This window comes from Arvicola amphibius, chromosome 5 (assembly GCF_903992535.2).
Source record: "Arvicola amphibius chromosome 5, mArvAmp1.2, whole genome shotgun sequence".
Lineage (NCBI taxonomy): Eukaryota > Metazoa > Chordata > Mammalia > Rodentia > Cricetidae > Arvicola > Arvicola amphibius.
Genome location: NC_052051.1, coordinates 128,063,070 through 128,081,200, shown reverse-complemented (window position 1 = coordinate 128,081,200; position 18,131 = coordinate 128,063,070). Strand labels below are relative to the sequence as shown.

Here is an 18,131-nt window from a genome sequence, read left to right as displayed (position 1 = left end):
CATCATAACGTCCCTGTATCAAAATAACCCCATTCTATGTGTTCACTTGAGATCATTCATAAACCTAAAAGTCAGGAAGAACCAAGGGAACCAGAAATGAAAAAGCATCCTAAAAGGGAAGTAGAACATTGGCCTAAGTCACAACTCCCAGCAAATTAGCAAAAGACACGCCTACTTTCAGGTGTTAGCCAATCATATGGTTGTAATCATTGATCTGCAATGATACAAGTATAAACATTTAAATTCAAAACAGTGGTGACCATGAACGAGATAGACATGACATGTCTCAAAACTGGATTGAGAGTGTATCCCCCTATATCTGTGTGTATTTTGTCTCTCAGATGGAGCCTGGCTAGTAACAGGCCCAGCTAGTCTATGACTATCTGGGTTTAATCAACTATTTCTCAATTTCACAAATGCCAGTAAGACAATGGTATTCTAAATATTGATGGTGCCAATGTATTATGAGCAGAAACTAAGCAGAGTCATCTGCCCGAGGCACAGCTGTGGCTGATTCAGATGAGACTTGCACCGAGGGACATATAAGGAGGAAAAGCCAGGGCATCTCTCAGTGACTCCGTGGCAGTGTAAATGCTGTCACTCTGGAAGTTGCTGTTACTGTGTCGGGCCTAGGACAGTGCACAGCACCAAGAACTGGCCCTAAGCAGTGGGAATAACCACACTTAACCCACTTTTCCTGGGAAATATTCTTTAGCTCTCCCCGTGAGCAAGTATCAGGCTGGTGGAAACCCCATTCGCCTGTGCCTAGCTAATGACAGATGAAACTATTCAAGAAACAGGAGAAGACAAGCAAAGAGGGGCTTCTGCTGAGTGGGGGCAATGTTTTCTTGACTTCTCTGCCCACTGATATATGTGAGCTCAGACTGATTATTTTGGGACCTGGTTTCCAGGCCAGGAAGCTTTCTAGACTGCTAGACTTTTTGTGGCCTTGAAAGCATTTGAAGTGTGACTCTAAGCAGCCTGTTTCCCCCTTCCTCGATCCCTCTGGGAAGAGTAATTGTCTTTATGTTTAATTTCTAGGACATGAGCTTTAACATGTCAGTGGCCAAGAAAGCTTTGCTACTTGCCCAGTAACTTTGGTTTTTACCTAGAGTCTCCTAAAAGTCACCAGTTCAAAACACTGGATCTCTGGTGGTGAAATCAATAAAAACTAAAGCAGCAATGAGCCCTTTAAAATTATCTATGGGTGCAACAACGGCATGGATCTTATGTGGGTGGCCAAACACTTTGTTATTGAACTTAATGCCTGCTCAGGAGGAAACTTGGTGCCTGGTAGTGTAAATCTGGCCAATAATCCACGGCTGGGGCTGGATGGGAGTCCTCAAAGGTCCTAAGGGTGGACCCACTATTATTTTGTGAAGTAGACTTATTATCAAACTGCCCCCTAAATACATATCGCAATATCCATAAATTAGTACAGCTTCCAGTCTTAATCATTGGGTTGCCTACACTGAATGTAACCTGAAACATGATCTCAATTGCAGCCGAATATAATGGGAAGTTTGAAGCCATCCTTGGGCACAAGAAACTGCTACATAAGGGGCAAATTCAGTAGCAAACTTGAAAACCATGACTTGGTTGTGTATCTCTGGATCCTAATTCAACTCAATCTGATTCAACCATCTGTAGTCAATGAACAGCCTGCTTGGCTGCTATGTCAGTCTTTGGCTTTGAGAGAAACCAGCAAATCCCCCATTTGTGCTCCTGTTCTGCTTCCACAGCTACCTTGAAATCTCAGCATGTGTACAACACTGCCAAGTTCTTATACCAGCTCAAGATGTAGCCTGCTGCCTCTGGGACTGTAGATACATGAGCCTCAGTGTGCTGGCCCCGGGGAGCACTACCTCAAACAGTTTCTTTCTGAGGCGCAGAGATCACCTTGATCTTAGTCTTTTCCTTTAAATGAATTTGTTTCTTTGCAAAATGAAGACTTCTCTGAGGCATGGGATTCCACCCTCAAGAGATTTTCTTGCTTTTCCCATTGCAGTGCAGAGAATTTCTCAATCTGATCATTGTAGGTTGGCTGACCACAATGAATTCCAGGGATTCACCTGTTTCTGTCTCCCCCACGATTGGATTATAAATCTGCATCACCACATATGGCTTTTTTTTTTCTTAAGTGTGGTGTTTTGGATAATAAATTAGGTCCTCACGCTGGCAAGTCAAGCACTTTGCTACCTGGGCCATCTCCCCAGCCAAGGAATGGTTTCTTGGTTAAACACTTTTTCCTATTTCATGTTTTCTTTTCTTATTTGAGATTAAAAAAAAGACCCTGCCACTGCTATTGATGCCTTAGAGGGTATTCATTTTTTGAACATATTCTTGCCAAAAAAAGGACTTTCCTGGAATAAAATTGGTAGAGGATGTTGGGATGTTCGGTTTCTGCGCTCATCTGTTGGACAACCGGTCTCACTCTCATGGTCACAGAGTTAAATCTAGCAAGAAAGGAACATTGAGAGAAACCCACAGGCAAGAGTCAAGGAGCTCAACCAGTGACCACTGTGGGAGCAACAAAAAGTGTGGATGGTGCCCCCTGAGTTTAGGGCAGGAAGTTGTTTCCCAAGATGAATTTGCTATGTTTTAGATGCAAAAATTTCCAGCTCAGGAGTGTGGTTGGAAGTGGATTTTCATGTTTAAACGGCTATCATGTTAGATAGGCCAGAAACAATTCCAATTTTAAGAGGAAAGCTGCTTTAAAATTTTCCAATCATGATGGTGACTTGTCCTTGTTCCCCCTGGCGCCTCTATTTTCCTCAGTCCTGATGTTAGGAGCAATACATTTCTGGTTTTGTACTCTGATTAAGAGGTATATGTCCCTCGGAGACTGTAAAAATGGGATCATTGCACCGGAGGCAGGTAACTGGACATGACTATTAGAAATGTATCGAATTCCTGTATTGAGCCTTTGACAACTTGTACATCATATGGTAGAGAATATATACTGGTAAAGGCTATAAAAAGATACCAGAAGGGAGAAGGAGAAGTGGTGCTTATATATCACAAATGGTAAAAGAACAATGAAGGCTCAAGTAAATTTCTCTGGATGCTCCCTGCACAATCATAAAGCAGGATTTGTGCCTCATATAGAACAGTGATACACCTGTTCATGAAGGACTCATGCCAAGATATGGTGAACTACATTTGATGTGTTTTTTTTTTAAATGTAGAGATGGAGTTAGAGCTGATGCTGGGATTTGGATTTGTAGGAATCATGTTCCAAATCATAAAGTCTTTAGTGTATATTTCTAGGAAACACAGATGTGTGCATTTGGGGCTGGAGGTAAGAAAATGGGGTAATGGGAAGAAGCAGGCTCATGAAAACATAAGATTGGCTAACACTTTTATTATATTTATTATTGGGTTTTATTTATTGATTTATCATATATATCCATGCATATATATATATATATATATATCCATGCCAGAAGTCAGCTTGTAGAAGTTGATTCTCTTTTTACCAGTTGTGTCTTAGAGATACAACTCCAAGCTTGGCAGCAAGCATCTTTACCCCCTGAATCTTCTCAATGGCCCAAAATATAGCCATTGTATAGTTTTATTGATTTTTATAACTTATTTTAAATAGCCTTTGCCTTGTGAATATGTGATCCTATCCACAGAAGTGACAAATAATTGGCATTTGTCCTTCTAAAGAAGCAGCAAACAAAAATATAGTGTCCCAGTGCGAATTCCTGGAAGGATTATTAATTTCTATCAGTATCATCCTTGGCATTTTATGTGAAATGTTTATATAGTAAGTTTGTTGTTAAAAGTGTGTAACTCTTCCCTATACCCCAGGATTTCACAATCTCCATACCCATCCACAGGTTCGCCTGGGTTAGCTTTCAGAGTCAAGAGTGTAGCAAAGAGCTAGGAGTGTTACCTTATTGCTGTTCATTGTACACCTGAGAGCCACAGGATGCTAGGATGCTGCCCTGATATTCGGGCATGATTGGCCCCAAGGAAAGATGATCAAATGTCATGTGGAGTTGGTCATTAAGTAGCCCAGCTGGCAGCATCATCAAAGGACATTCTATGAGGTCAGGCTGGCTTTCATGACATCAGTACTGCTGAGCAGGTGAACTAGAGCCACTGAAGAAGATTAAGTGTGAGAACCTTAGGCCACTACCATTTCCAAACCATCCCATGACACTCTTGGATTTAGGGATGACAGAGGCAAACGGTTCTGTGAGCCTTGGTCTTGACTTCAGGAGCTCAGTTTAACAGAAGGCACAAAGAGTCAAGCACTAAGAAGACTCTTAGAGCTAGCCTTCCCTCTCTTTCTTGTGGACTGAAGAGCAAGCTAAGCCTGCCTGGTGTTTAATTGAGGAAACATACAAGCAGATTGAAGCCCCCTCCACCTTCCTACTGTCAGTGGATAAATTTGTGGGTTTTTTTTTTTTTTTGCATCCAACATCCTACTGGAATGGGGAAGCACCCCCTCTTAGAAAGTCCTCTTTCCACACACTGGTGATCCTAGGCCCTGGAGCCTGCTTCCTCCACAGCATCTTTGCCTTCTCCTATCTCCTCGGTCCACTCCTTCTCTCCATTGAATTATTATTTTGGTCATTCAAATTTAATCTCAAAGCTCCTACTGTTGAAAGAAACCTTGACTTTTATCCAATCCACTGTGTCTTTCTTAGGCTGGAGAGCTAAATTTCTTAAAACGTCCCTATAATTCTACAACTCCAACCAAATGGATATGTTCTTTCCAAGGCTCCTAGCTAAATTTCTATGCCCAAATTAAGTTATTTTTCAGTCCTGCTTCGGCTAGCTCTCTCCTCGTGCCGTCTGTTGTCCCTACTCTGTTGACAGCTTCTCAGTTATCACCTTCAAGAGCGAGCACACTCTCCAGTTGTCTAGTGTATGTCACACTCTAAGTGGTCATATCTTTGCATATTCATTATCTTTCAGGGGCCAGCTTCAGTCTGGTTTTCTATTTTTATTTTTTTAGATTTATTTATTTTTATTTTATGTGTATGGATGTTTTGCCTATATATATATATATATATATATATATATATATATATATATATATGTATGTATGTATGTATATGTCTGTGTGTACTTGGGTGTCAGAGGTCAAAAGAGGACATCAGATCTCCTGGAACTGGAGCCATGGATGGTTGTGAGCTACCATGTGGATCTTACAAACGGAACTCTATTCTATTTGTGCAGGAGTAACAAAGGCTCCACACTGCTGAGCCATCCCTCCAGACCCTCAGGCTGTGTTTCTTTTCCTATACTCACTCAGATTTCTATATATGCCAATAACCAACAAATGGACATCCCAGCCTTGGCCTCTCTTCTCAGTCCCAGACTCACTCATATAGCCCAGGTCAAGTTATTTAAATATCTCAGTAGCATGTTGACTTGGCATTTCCAGAATGAAACTACTGATCCTGGCTCCCCAGAGCTTCCTTCCCTTCCTAGAACATGGTGCAACTAAAGTTAGTGCTCCCGCTGAAGAGCTGGGTGTTCTCCTCGGCCTGCGTCCTCAGCCTTCCACATTTCAACTCTCACCAAGCTCTGCCGATCAGACATCATCTCCAAGTGTGCGACCAATCACAGGGTTCCTGATATAGCTAAACATTGGTCCTGCTCTGTGGAGGGCAGCTTGAGGGATCACCATGGCCCTGATACCGCCCCTACAGCTTCCTCTTGTGTTCCATCATCCCTGCCCCCTTAGATTCCAGCCACATGGGGGTACTTTAGTTCCACGGTTAGGTCAGAGTGTGGTTTCCCTTTGCAACCTCATTCCACACCTGTTTGGCTAATGCTGGTATCAGCTGAAGTACCTCCCTAGAGGTTTTCTCTAGCCAAGGCCCTACATGTGGCCTCCTACCACAACACACTGTGCTATCAAAATATGATACCATATGATCATATTTCAAATTTTCCTATCATTTCCTCCTAGGACCAAGAGCTGGGTTTATCCTCTTTTGAATGAGTTTCGACTTAGTGCTTGGGCCAAGGTCTAATGATGGATACTGGTAGGTGAGCAGACTTCCTTCTTCTTTGTCTTATCTACTGCTCAGACTTTGCAGGGCAACCATGTTCCCTTCCCTCCTTTCCATACTTGGTATTGAAACCCCAGGTCCCCTACCACCGAGTTCCACCATGCCTCTGGACACTTGCTTCTATCACTCCGATGGTCTTCACAGAGACATTTACTTTTACAGATGTGCTCCTTCAGATTTAGACCTGGCTCTAGCACCCACTTTTGAACTGGCTACCTAACTCTGGGCAATGGCTTAACCCCAAACTTCCCACCAGAAAATGAGAGAAAGTGTAAAGCAGATTATACACACAAAGATACAGAGTGCTAATCACAAAAAGCAATGGTTTGAGTGATTGTATCCCTTCTAAAACGTCAGATTGACCCACCATCCTCAGTGGAACACATACTGAGGCTCAGTCTGTGGGAGGAGATTGGGCCATGTGGACTCCATCTTTGAGAATAATATTGACACCTTTACAAAAGGGTTTGAAGTTTCAGCAAACATTTCCTCGCTCTTCCATTGTTTTCCTGTTGTGAAGACAAGCATTGCTCCCTCCAGAGGAGCGGCATACCGCGTTATCTTGGACACAGAGAACATTCTTTTAAAGACAGTGGTGCTGCTGGTGCCTTGATCTTGGACTGTCTTGTCTGCAGAATGTGAGAATGAATGTTCTTCATAAATGACTCTGTCTCAGGCAGATGTCATAGTAACATGGATGCATACATAAAATACTGAATAAAATTGGTTCATATTTTTTCATTCCTGTCCCTAAGCTCCCATATTCTTTCTGCTTAACAGATGCGCATTCACAGAGATGAGAATTCTGCTCTGCCTTCCTTGTTGTGACGGTCCCATCAGATATTTTGTTCCAAGGAGTGAGATACTTGCCTCAGAAAACAGCACCTCTAACTTCACATCTAATATAATCATAGAACCAAATAACTGGAGTTTGTGGTTGTATTACAATGGTACCTTCTCAAAATTTTGGAACTTAAAAGGGAGGGGGGCTGGAGGAGCTGGTGAGACAACTCTGTGGTTAAGGTCATTTGTTGTTCTTGTTTGCTGTTCGAACTGAGGTTCGATTCCCAGCATGTGCATGATGGCTCACGACCATCTGTAGCTTCCGTTCCTGGGGGTTTGCTATTCTCTTTTGACCTCTGAGCAAACCAGGTAAACATGCGTGAAAGAAAAATGCTCACACACACACACACAAAATAAAAAAGAGGAGTAGCGGCTGGCGAAATGGCTCAGCAGTTAACAGGACTTACTGATCTCACAGAGGGCCCAAATTCAGTTTCCTGTACCCACAGGAGGTAGCTTACCAACACCTGTAACTTCAGCTGCAGGGAGGATTGAACCCCTTTGGCTTCGTTGGGTACCTTTGCTCAGATACACGTATGTACACACAGACACACACTCATTCACATCCACGTAGTTAAAAATAATAAAATAGATATTTTTTAAAAGGAGAAAGAGGCAGTCGCATATTTGACAGCGCAGACGACATTAAAAGAAAACAGCAGATGGCAGCACCAGATGCTAGTGGCACGGCTGAGCAGCTTTCGGGTGAAACCTGAGCCCTGGGGATGCCAAAAGTACCCAGAGCCACATTCAGAGAGACAGTCTTCTGCAGAAAAGGCAGTAAAGGCAGGGTTTTTAAAAACTGTTCATGTACTATCAGCAAAGTCTTAAAACAATAAAACCCCCCACCCCAGCCAGCCTTACCTAGTGAAAGTCATTGGGCAAAGACTGTGTTTGGGTCTATAATTATGTGTTTAACTAGCATCCCGTGTTCCAATTAACTGAAAGGCTGTAGCAATCAGCTTCTGAAAGGATCCCAACTGTTGACATTTCCTCCTTCCGTTTTAACATAAGGAATAATCATAGCTTCTACCTTACTCTTCGGCAGAGATCTTAGAAAAATCACTTACAAAATGACGATCAGAATACTTGATTAAGCAAACACGAGAGTAAAATCAAAATAATAATCTGTATTTTTCCACACTGTGCATCAAAACTTCAAGTGAAGTCAATAACAGTTTTAAACTAGGTGTAGCTCATCCACACTTTTCTTCTTTTGGAGGAAGGAAATGCCACAATGGTGGTCGTTACAACACAGAGTCAGTCAATGGACCCCGGACAACCACAGTGGTGCTCGTTACTACAGAGGCAGACAACAGCCGCAGGACATCGCGCTTCTCCATCATTCCACACAGGGTTTTATTCCTCTTAAACGTTGCTAGAGCACCTCACAATTTTTCTGTGAGATCACAAAGAACATAGATTTGGTTCTGTATTTCAGATCATACGTAGCAAGGGAATCTGAGTTCATATAAGGACAAAGCAAGATGCCCACTTAGATCTCCCGGGAGACCTTAGATCTCTCTCTTGTTGGCATTGATTTTTGTTCTCTTTGTTAGAAGGTAAACAACAGCAGCTGCATCCTAAGGGAAGGCAGGACCAGTCTACAGCAGAGGAATGTTCTGAGCAATACTACGCTTGGCCAGAAAAAGTCACTGCCACCCAGTTGGAGCAAATTGTGCTCCCAGTACCATGACTGTTGTTGTGAACTTATTTTTCCTCTCTGGAATTCAGGTTGAGCCTCTTGAGACTATCAGGCAAGATGACTGATGTGACTCCAAAGTCAGATCAAGAATTCCAAAGGAAAACTCTGCTGCAACTGACAAGAGCAAAAAGATGAAGCAGGCATCCAGGCTGCACAAAGCAAGGCACATACACTTCCGTCAGCCGTCCTGGGCAGATACAACTTCAGAATCTAAGGATGTAGAGGTCAGCGTTCTATGGAAAACAGTGACTCATGGTATGAAATTGCAAATGGTAGAAAGAAGCTAAACTTTCAAGAGACGAAACCAAGAAAGCATGGTTCACTAGGCAGGAAAGGTTTCCTTCTGAGTGCACTTCGAAAGCAGTGCCTGAGGGTTCAGATAACATCCATCAATTCCAAAAGATCTTGTGCTTTAGTGAAATCTAAAATGTGCTTCATTTTAATGAACCCAAGCTTGATTTAAAACTGAATATGAACCTTTGGTTAGATGATCTTTCAGCGTCTTCACTGAGGCTCTAAATATACCAGCTAATGGGTAACAGAGTGTCAGGTCCCACAGATGTGCATTGGTTCCACCTTGACTAGAGGTCAGAGAGTCCGGACTTGTTTTGCTCTTTCAAAGTTATTGACAACAAGTGGCTACAAAACAAGACATCTTGACCTAGATTGGCTAATTAGTATTTTGAGTATAGACATGTATCAGCTCCATCTTGGCCAAAGGTCAGAGATGCTCTGTTTATCCCTTTTATCATGTTAATGAAGTCTGTTGCACCCCTCTCCCCTTTTGGAGAGCTGTATGTAAGCAAGTAGAAAATAAACCAGGCCGGTTCAGTTATCACTGAATGTGCATCTCCATGCTGTTCTGTGTTTCTTCTCTCATTTCTCTCTTATCGCCATTCCTTTTTGCTTAATAATTCTAATCCTCACGCTCCTACCCTGGAACATGTGAATACAGTCAAAGTTGGTCCTCGACAATAGTGATAGGTGCTACTTTTTAACTGACACATGGCAAGGCCAGACCTTGGAGGGCTTGGGTGTGCACTGACAATCTAGTCCTCCAGGGGCTTCCCTGGACCCTCACATACATACAGGCATCATGGAGAAGCCACCACTGGCTTCTGCTGACATTTACTCCTCCAGAGAACTGGGTGGGTAAGGAAGGTGTCTTTTTGTGACACCATGGGGCCCCGTCAGTCTCTTTTAGCAGCGGTGACAGGGGAAGCATGCTGTGCTCAGCCTGTTGACGCCAGTCTGGAGCACAATGTATGTGTTACAACCATAGGCACGCACACGATTCCTGCCTATAGTCCTCACTAGCTCTAGATCTGTAATGAGAATGTTCGGAGTAAATGCCTGCAATCAGGCAGCAGGCTCTACGTTAGAATGCTGGAAGGGTTGTGTTGATTGGTGGCACAGACTCTTTTACTCTCTGACTCCAGACCCCACACATATTGGAAGAAAAGCAGTAGGCAGGAAATGGAAAAAGCAGATTGGGTTTATGAAACCCACTTGGAGCCCATGCCACACTTAAGCATTTGGGTTTTCATCAAGCAAAGAACCTAGTCGTTTTGATTTTTTTTTTCTCTTCAATGTTCACTGGAAAAGCTGCCTAGTCTGTTAACCGGACTTCCCTGCTTTAGGATCACTGCCATGGAATCTTCAAAACCAGTAAGTTCATGATTTTTAGTCATGGGAACTAGGAGCAAGACTAGACAGTCCTCAAAGTAATGAAAATAATAAAAAAGCAAAGGCAAGAGAAACTAGATCACAATAAAAGATGTGCCTCTATGACTCCAGTTTAATTTCAGTATGAATAACATTTGTTCCCTTTAAACTACTTAATTTAAAAACATTATCAAGCCAAAGGCTGCTGTCAGGAGGCTGTGATTAGGGGCTTGGAGCATTCTTGGAATTCAAAACGCCGTGAGAAAAGACTACCCCCTATCTCTTACAGGTTTGACACGTAAGATGTGACAGGCTAGTGTCACGATTTAATGGTAGGACAGAGAGCATACACCATGCTCTTTTGTTCACTCAGTCACCTCCATAAGGACCCCCATGCAATCCCACTGGTAGTGAGACCCCAACTAAAATGCCCAGGACTTTCACTGTATTGGCTAATACCTGAGTTCATGTTTGTTTAGAATGACTGAAGTTGGGGGACCCAACCCTATGAAGGGTTTCCATAAAGGGTACTGAACAGCACAGAACTGAGCACTTCCCGGATCCAGGCAAGCATAGCTAGTTGTTTCAGAATCCGTCCTGGGGCTAACACCCTCCCACCCCCACCACCGCTTATAACATGTATGCCTTAAACAAAACCGTACTGCATCTGCAGAGCACATAGACTTAGCAAGCGCCCCAATGTTTAATTATTGCTAAAGTCATTTGGGGTTTTTGACACAGATTCTATTTTAGTAAGATAAACTCAAACAGCATAACCCAGCATTGCCAAAACTGAATTCCTAAGGTAGATGACTAAAATAAACCAGCAATAAACATTGGCTGTTGGAATGGGAATTATATCTCTGTAATGTAGACACAGCATTAATGACTCATTTTCAGTAACAGTCTCTCCCAGGGATTATTGGGGTGAGGGATCAGAGGGGGGGGGGAGTCCATCTCTTTAAGGCCGTAGGACTGAAGAGGATTATGAACCAATCAGGCAAGTGTGTTGTTGTTAGGTCTACTTTGCCAAAAGAGACATGACCCTTGGAGTCCAAAAGGAGATCCACTTGGACAGACCACCTTAAAACACAAGAAAGACTTTGAGAGAAACCATTCTTGGGGCTCAGGTGGCGGGCTCGGAACAATTCTCTCATCCCTTTTGAAGATGCAATAGGTCCCCAGTCCACCTCCTTCATCTTATATGACGTCAGTTACCTTATCCTCACTCGGGGCCGCCATGTTCCTTTGTTGCTTGGAACTGGTGGGTACATTTGGGCCGCCTTTCCTTTCTAAGTTCGAATCTGGAATTTTTGCCCCTTCTTGGCTGGGCTGTGCAGTTGGAAGAGGTTGGGGCTTCTCAGGCAGTGGCCGACGCAGCTCTCTAGGGAGCCGGTCGTTCTCAATTTTCCACTTTTCTAAGCATTTGGGCTCATGGATAGGAAGGGACAGTGTGCCAAATTCCCTGCCACAAATGTAACAGATGAGAGTCCTTGGTCGGGCTGGAACGCCACTGGAAGCTTTCTTGAGACCAGTAGGAGCATCAGGACCACCCATGCCCAGCGTTCTGGAATTCTCACCTTTTGGCTTGCAGCTTCTCTGGTGAACCAGGAGACGATCTGGCAAGAATGTGCGGCCACAGCAGTCACAGGGGAGCAGTTGAGCCTGCGCACTCTGAAATGCCTCCTCGTTAGCTACCTGAAGGCTGTAGGAGCCACTGCCACCGATGGGCTGTGGTTTGAAGGGTTCTGGCCTCCTCAGGTGCTTGGGCAGCTTGCTGTTCTCAATGCGCCACTTCTCCAAGCACTGGGGCTCATGAATGGCAATCGACTGGGAACCAAATTCTCGGCCACAAATGTAGCATATCCGGAACCCCGGCCTGCGGGATGGGATCACCGGAGGGCTAGGCTGGTTCCCTGACATAATTCTATTTGGGTGTTTTGATAGTATCGCTGTTCCGGGTCTCCTTTTCTGAGTGTTGGTCTTTATGTTTTCGGTGAGATCTTCACACTGTGTTTCTGGCAGAAGGGTCAAGTGAGAGTCACTAGGCAGGGCACCCTGATGGATAAGAAAGGTGGGCTCTTTGGAGCGGTGGAAAGTTTGTTGAGATTGGCTGGGAATCCTTTCCTTTTCTCTTTCCATGAACACTGGAGGCTTTCTCTAGCGTTTGCTGGAGTTTTAGGCCACGCTAGCTCTAGGCTGCTGCTTAGACTGACCGTGCATGACGCTGACTGTCCTGGGCTTCCACGTTGTTGCCAGTACTTGGGTCAATGACTCAGAGCTTCATTGTAGGACAGCAGTCTGGAATGTTGGAAAGTCCCCATCAAGCCTCAGATGTCTCCAGGATCTGTAAGGAGCATAAATCAAGAAGTTACTATATGCTCTCTCTCTCTCTCTCTCTCTCTCTCTCTCTCTCTCTCTCTCTCTCTCTCTGTCTCTATCTCTCTCTCTCTCACACACACACACATACACACACACACACCTTAGATCATAAACTGATAAAAGGCAATATGCAGTATTTTTAAACTGGCCAAGTGGTTTCTTTGGCTAGCTCAGTAACCAGCACATTATAAATATTCAAGAAACACCGACACAAATGTGAATAATTGATTTACAAACTGCAGGCAGGATATTGAAACTAGGAGAGCAAAATTATACACAAAGAAGCTTGAAAGTGACCTCCCATAGACACGGATGACAGGTACCAACAGGCCGAGTACAGGATGGCTTTGCCACAAAAGAGAAAACAGTAAATTGCAAAAATTAAAGGAATCAACAGACCCTGTAGAAAACCTTCCTGATCCCACAGACCTCCTCCTTCAGAGTCTTAACCCTTTGGTGCCCGAGACCCCTTTGATAATTGCGAAAACAACAGCCTTCTCAGAATGTTTCTTAAAAATAATTTTAAAAAACCTTGTTTTTAAGCCTATTTAAAAGTCAAACAAATTTTGTTGGAATGTGTCAAATATTTTAGGTGACACTCAGACTGTTCTACAAAGCAAAAAAAATATGTTTTTTTTTTGTTTTTCGTTTTACTATTTAACAAGTGAAACAAATTTCGTTTAAATGTGTCAAGTATTGTTGGCGACACTATGCATTAGCTTTTTGAATATTCATGGAACCAGCATTTGATACTTGCATACCTTCCTTGGGACTAAGATATTTGGGCATTGATGTTCTTTTATTACATATCATATTTATTTTATTTTATGTGTGTATGCTCAGCAACCAGTTTTTGTAAAGAAAGAAACACATGATCTTTGGTTTTCTCTAAAATAAAAGAATAAACCAGAAGGAAAGACTGATAACATAATGAGATCTTGCTATGGGCAGAAGCACAAGGAGTTTTTATCTTGAAGAAAATCATGAGTATATTTCACTGTGGGTTAACAACCTAATTCTGAGGAAGGTTGTTTTCAGAAATCTCAGGCCTCGTTCTCTTCCCGGATCACTGAGTCAGGGTTGGAGCTTAAGAGCATCTTTTTAGGTCCCAGGGAGGCACCTGATCAGAGGCTCGGCATTGTCAGCAAATATACGACATTAGGCTCGTAACATGAAAACCCCAGTTATAAGCGTTGTGGGGGATAAAAAGGGCTGTGAGATCTGAGCCAAGGTCCTGTGTTTGGGTGCCAAAAGGCCTGAATCTTTGTAGTCTAGAGGATCAACTCAGGTCTGGCATGGAGAAGGAGTCGATTCTTCATTCTGACAGCTCCTGAGACAGCGATGTTCACACGTGGCAACGAAAGAATGTGCTGGCCCCAAACAGAGTGATCGGCACAGAAAATGAAACTCAGAAAAATGGATCACGCTCAGTACCCTTCGAAAAGACTCTGGGCTGGGGGAGAGGGGGAGGATGGGAAAAGTGGGCTGGGGGACACGGGGAGAAGAGCTTTTAGTACCTTTATCAGCATGTGGGTAACAGTCCCAGCTCTGCTGACTGCTCTGACCTAGTTATCCATTTTCCCTGATACCAGAAGTTACAGACAGTGAAGTAGTGAAAGATTTTAGGAAATTCAAGGCAATAAAATAGGCTCTCGTCTCTCAAACTGCTTCTCCATCTGTCTGTGTTGGTCTATGACCCCTTCCTCCCTACACACGTTTACACACACACACACACACACACACAGAGAGAGAGAGAGAGAGAGAGAGAGAGAGAGAGAGAGAGAGAGAGAGAGAGGAGAGAGAGGAGAGAGAGACACACACACACAGAGACAGAGACAGACAGATAGACAGACAATTCTCAGTAGAACAAGGAAAAACTCTATTACCTACCCCAACAACTCCTCTACCCCACCTCCCATGATGGAAGGGACTAGGATTTAGGGAATGTCAACTCTGGGTCCAAACATTGCACTTGTTTTCATGTTCCTAAGTACATAATTCAGTTAATTCCTCTATGATGGCGAGGCAGATATCATTATTCAATCTTATAAACAAACTGCAAGTCAGAGAAGAGAAGTAAGTTGCCCAAGACAGAACTGGGGTTCAATTCCAGTTCTAGCTGGCTCCAGTGTGCGGCTCTTTCCATTATCCCCTCAGCCTGAATTCCTCGGAGTGGCTTCCCATTAGTTTTCCACCCTGTTTTAATGCACTATTCATCTGCCTCCTGGGCAAGCGACAAAGCTCTCTCCAGCCTCTGTGTTCCCTTCCTGAGAGGCAAAGAGAAGTGGGAGGAGAGAGCCCAGATGAGAAAAACAGAATAAGGAGACAGCGCTTCCGAAGACAAGGATGTACCTTTTGGGAAGGGGTCATTTTATTTTCTCGTAAAGACAGTTTGTTACAAGTTTCGTCTGGTTGAGATGCAACACATCCTGTCTCTGAACTTCCCAGTTTCCTCAGGCTCATTCAAGTAACTGGGCAGGGGAGGGGCTGGGTGTGGGGTAGAGGTGTGTAAGAAGTGTTTAGTGTGTCTTTACGATAGACACGGGGTGATTGTGAAGACCAATGAGGCCGAATGGCGTTCGGTCTGCAGCTGCTTCGCCACTGCCTTTACAGCAGGAGCACCTGAGTGGGCTGTGAACAGTCCCTGCAGGAGGAGGAAGCGTCCTAAGATTCTGGGTTTGATCTGCTGCTGCACCCCTCTCCTACAAATATTTCTCAGCACAAGTGAAGGCATGAAATTAAAAAGGGATGAGGTGCCTAGAAGTGAGTAGACTTTGGGGGCACTGGGGAGTAGCATCTAATGTCCCTGCTGCAGACTCTGCCATGGCAGTGTGCCGGGGCAAGGATGGCTGGTTATTTTACCCCGGAAGTTGGTTGTAAAAGCAAAAGTGCTAAAAGAAAAAAAAAAAACCCTCACTGCATATCCTTAATTCACATGAAGAAACTGGCCTGTCACTCAGAATCATCGTGAAACAGTGTTGCTAGTAAGCAAAGAGAAGCACTTTGTAAAGTCAGTCGGCTTTACCCAACCATCAGTGGAGACCCATATTTGCAAATTGAAACTTTAAGGAATACCTGGGAGGGCTCACATTTAATCAGGATTATGCCCTTCTCTTCGTGGGAAGAGAGAAACAAGCACAAGTTTGACTGTAACTCTTGTGGGAATCCAGAGCCCATTTTGCTTTTGAACAGCGTTTCTTTAAAAGAAGAAACATTGAATGCAACCAAAAGTGTAGCCAAGTCCTTCAAAACTGCTTTAGTCCTTTAAAGTAAACACGGTTAGCACACGAGGCAGCCCCTTTTTTTCTAAGTTTGGAGCCCAAATTCTTCAAATGGACAAAACTAGAAGAAAAAAGGGGAAGCTCATTCTGAATGAGCACAGTTCAAAGGCAAAGGTTTGTCTTTTGTGTTTTTCTTTTACCTCATTTCAATAACCTCTATTTTCCCTAACTTCTCTTGTGAGTACGGTCTCCTAATACAATCTCTTACTTTCTTACCTGTGAAGGCTTGCTTTTCAAAAGGAGCAAATATCCCCACTTACACCGAGGCTTGTGGCGAATGAGGTAATATCCCTCCCAGAGTCTGGCAGAGGTAGTTCGTTGCTTACCAAAAGTCATGCTGCCCAACTCCCCTGGCTAAGGCAGCCCTAATTTTTAGCTGGGCATGTTTTTAGCTGAAAGTCTATGAGTGCTTTTTAGAGTTAGTGGACATACTGGTGGAACTCGAGAAAGATTTTCTTTTTCTTTTGAGGCAGGCCCTTAGCACAGATTGCAGACTGGCTGTGCACTCATGTTTAGAATATGCACATATTATCTGGAACCCCCGAGCCATCTTGGACGAGTTTACATCCGTGTAACACTTGACATGACAGGCACAGACTGGAATGAACTTGGGTCTCTGTTAAGTGTAAAACACACTGCATGAGCAAAAGGTGCCTTTCTTAGAATTTACTCCCATGAGACAAATGTCTCCTTGTATATGTTAGCGGTCACTTACTCGTAAAAACCTAATAGTAATTGAGATATTTTAGTAATTTAACAATGGCCTTTGCTACAGCACAAAATGAATGCTCATTGTATAAAGGACTGGACGTGCTTAACCATCGCTGTTAGATTTATATCAACCTACCCCCTCCCCAGTCAAGGCTCACGAAGCACTATGGAAGAAGGAGGCAGAAAGAATGTAAGAACTGGAGACTGGGGGTAAGGGGAGTACTGTGAGATGCTGTCCTCTGGACATGACCATGACTGCTGAATATGTAACTCACAGCGGCTGTGGTTTCCTATACGCGATCAAGCCAGATACAAATTCCAGATGGAGGAGGGAGACACTACCAAGGCCCCACCCTATCTGTGAAGCTATTGGCAGTTGAGGGAGGGAGGGTCACTTTTTGTTGGGAGCAGTGAGACCCCAGATCCTGAATTTCTGGTAATCCCCTGATCTAAGTGCCTACAGCTGCTCTGAGCACGAGACCTTCAGGCGTTCCTGATGGCAGGAGAGTGGTTTCTGGTGGGTTTGGCTGGGGCATGGCTATCTCTATATAGTCTGCCCCTGAACACAATAAAGAGGGCATTCTTGGGGAATTCAAGGATGACCTGTGTCATTGTCTCTCTGTCTGTGTGTGTCTGTGTATTTTAACCTCCTGCCCCTTGCCCGAAGCTCAGTAACTGGGTGCCAGCGCACTGAACGCAGACATGGGGGTGCGGTGTGAGGCAACTTTTCTGCAGAAGTGTGACTCCTGGTAGGTTGCCCAAGCTCCTAGTGGATGGCCTCATGAGCATCTAGGCACAGATGGGCAGTCCTAACTGTACTCAGGGCTAAAATAACAATAATTATGATGATGATGATGAGGAGGAGGACATGAAGTTGGAAGGGAGATGTGTTGGAGAGTCCATGGGGAATTGGAGAGGTAGATTTCAGGTGGGTATTATCAAAATGCTGGTATACATGTATGAAATTTTCAAATAATAAAAAATACTATTTAAAGTAAACTCTAGTCACAATCTTTCTAATCAAACTCTTATTTTAATAAGATATTTCAGGGAGTGTATGTTCAGAGCAAAGCTGACTTGCTAAAATATGTAACTTTTCCCCTGAAAATCAGATGTGAAATACTTAAAACTATAAATATCAAACCAATGTTTTTTTTCTAAAAAGTTATTCATGCAACTTCATTCCTTAGAGATATTTTTAGAAAAAAAATGTAGTGACCCATTTCTTCAAGAAAACAAAAGCTACTTTTCCCATGAGTTTCTTAAAGAAGTAGATGAATGGTTATTTTATTTTTATTTATTTGTTTGTTTGTTTGTTTATGTATTTTGGTTTTTTGAGACAGGGTTTCTCTGTAGCTTTGGAGCCTATCCTAGAACTCATTCTTGTAGACCAGGCTGGCCTGGTCACAGAGATACACCTGCCTCTGCCTCCTGAGTGTTGGGATTAAAAGTATGCGCCACTACTGCCTGACTAAGGAACAGTTATTGAGCCCATTGTTGAATTAA

General features: G+C 43.5%; 1 protein-coding gene across 1 annotated transcript; it reads right to left on the bottom strand.

Annotated features, from left to right (window-relative positions):
• Window positions 1-11,451: 11,451 nt before the first annotated feature.
• Window positions 11,452-12,393, bottom strand: LOC119815893 (zinc finger protein 474-like). The gene has a single exon (XM_038332227.1). The coding sequence runs from the start codon at window positions 12,391-12,393 to the stop codon at window positions 11,452-11,454; it is 942 nt and encodes a 313-aa protein (XP_038188155.1).
• Between the last annotated feature and the right edge of the window lie 5,738 nt (window positions 12,394-18,131).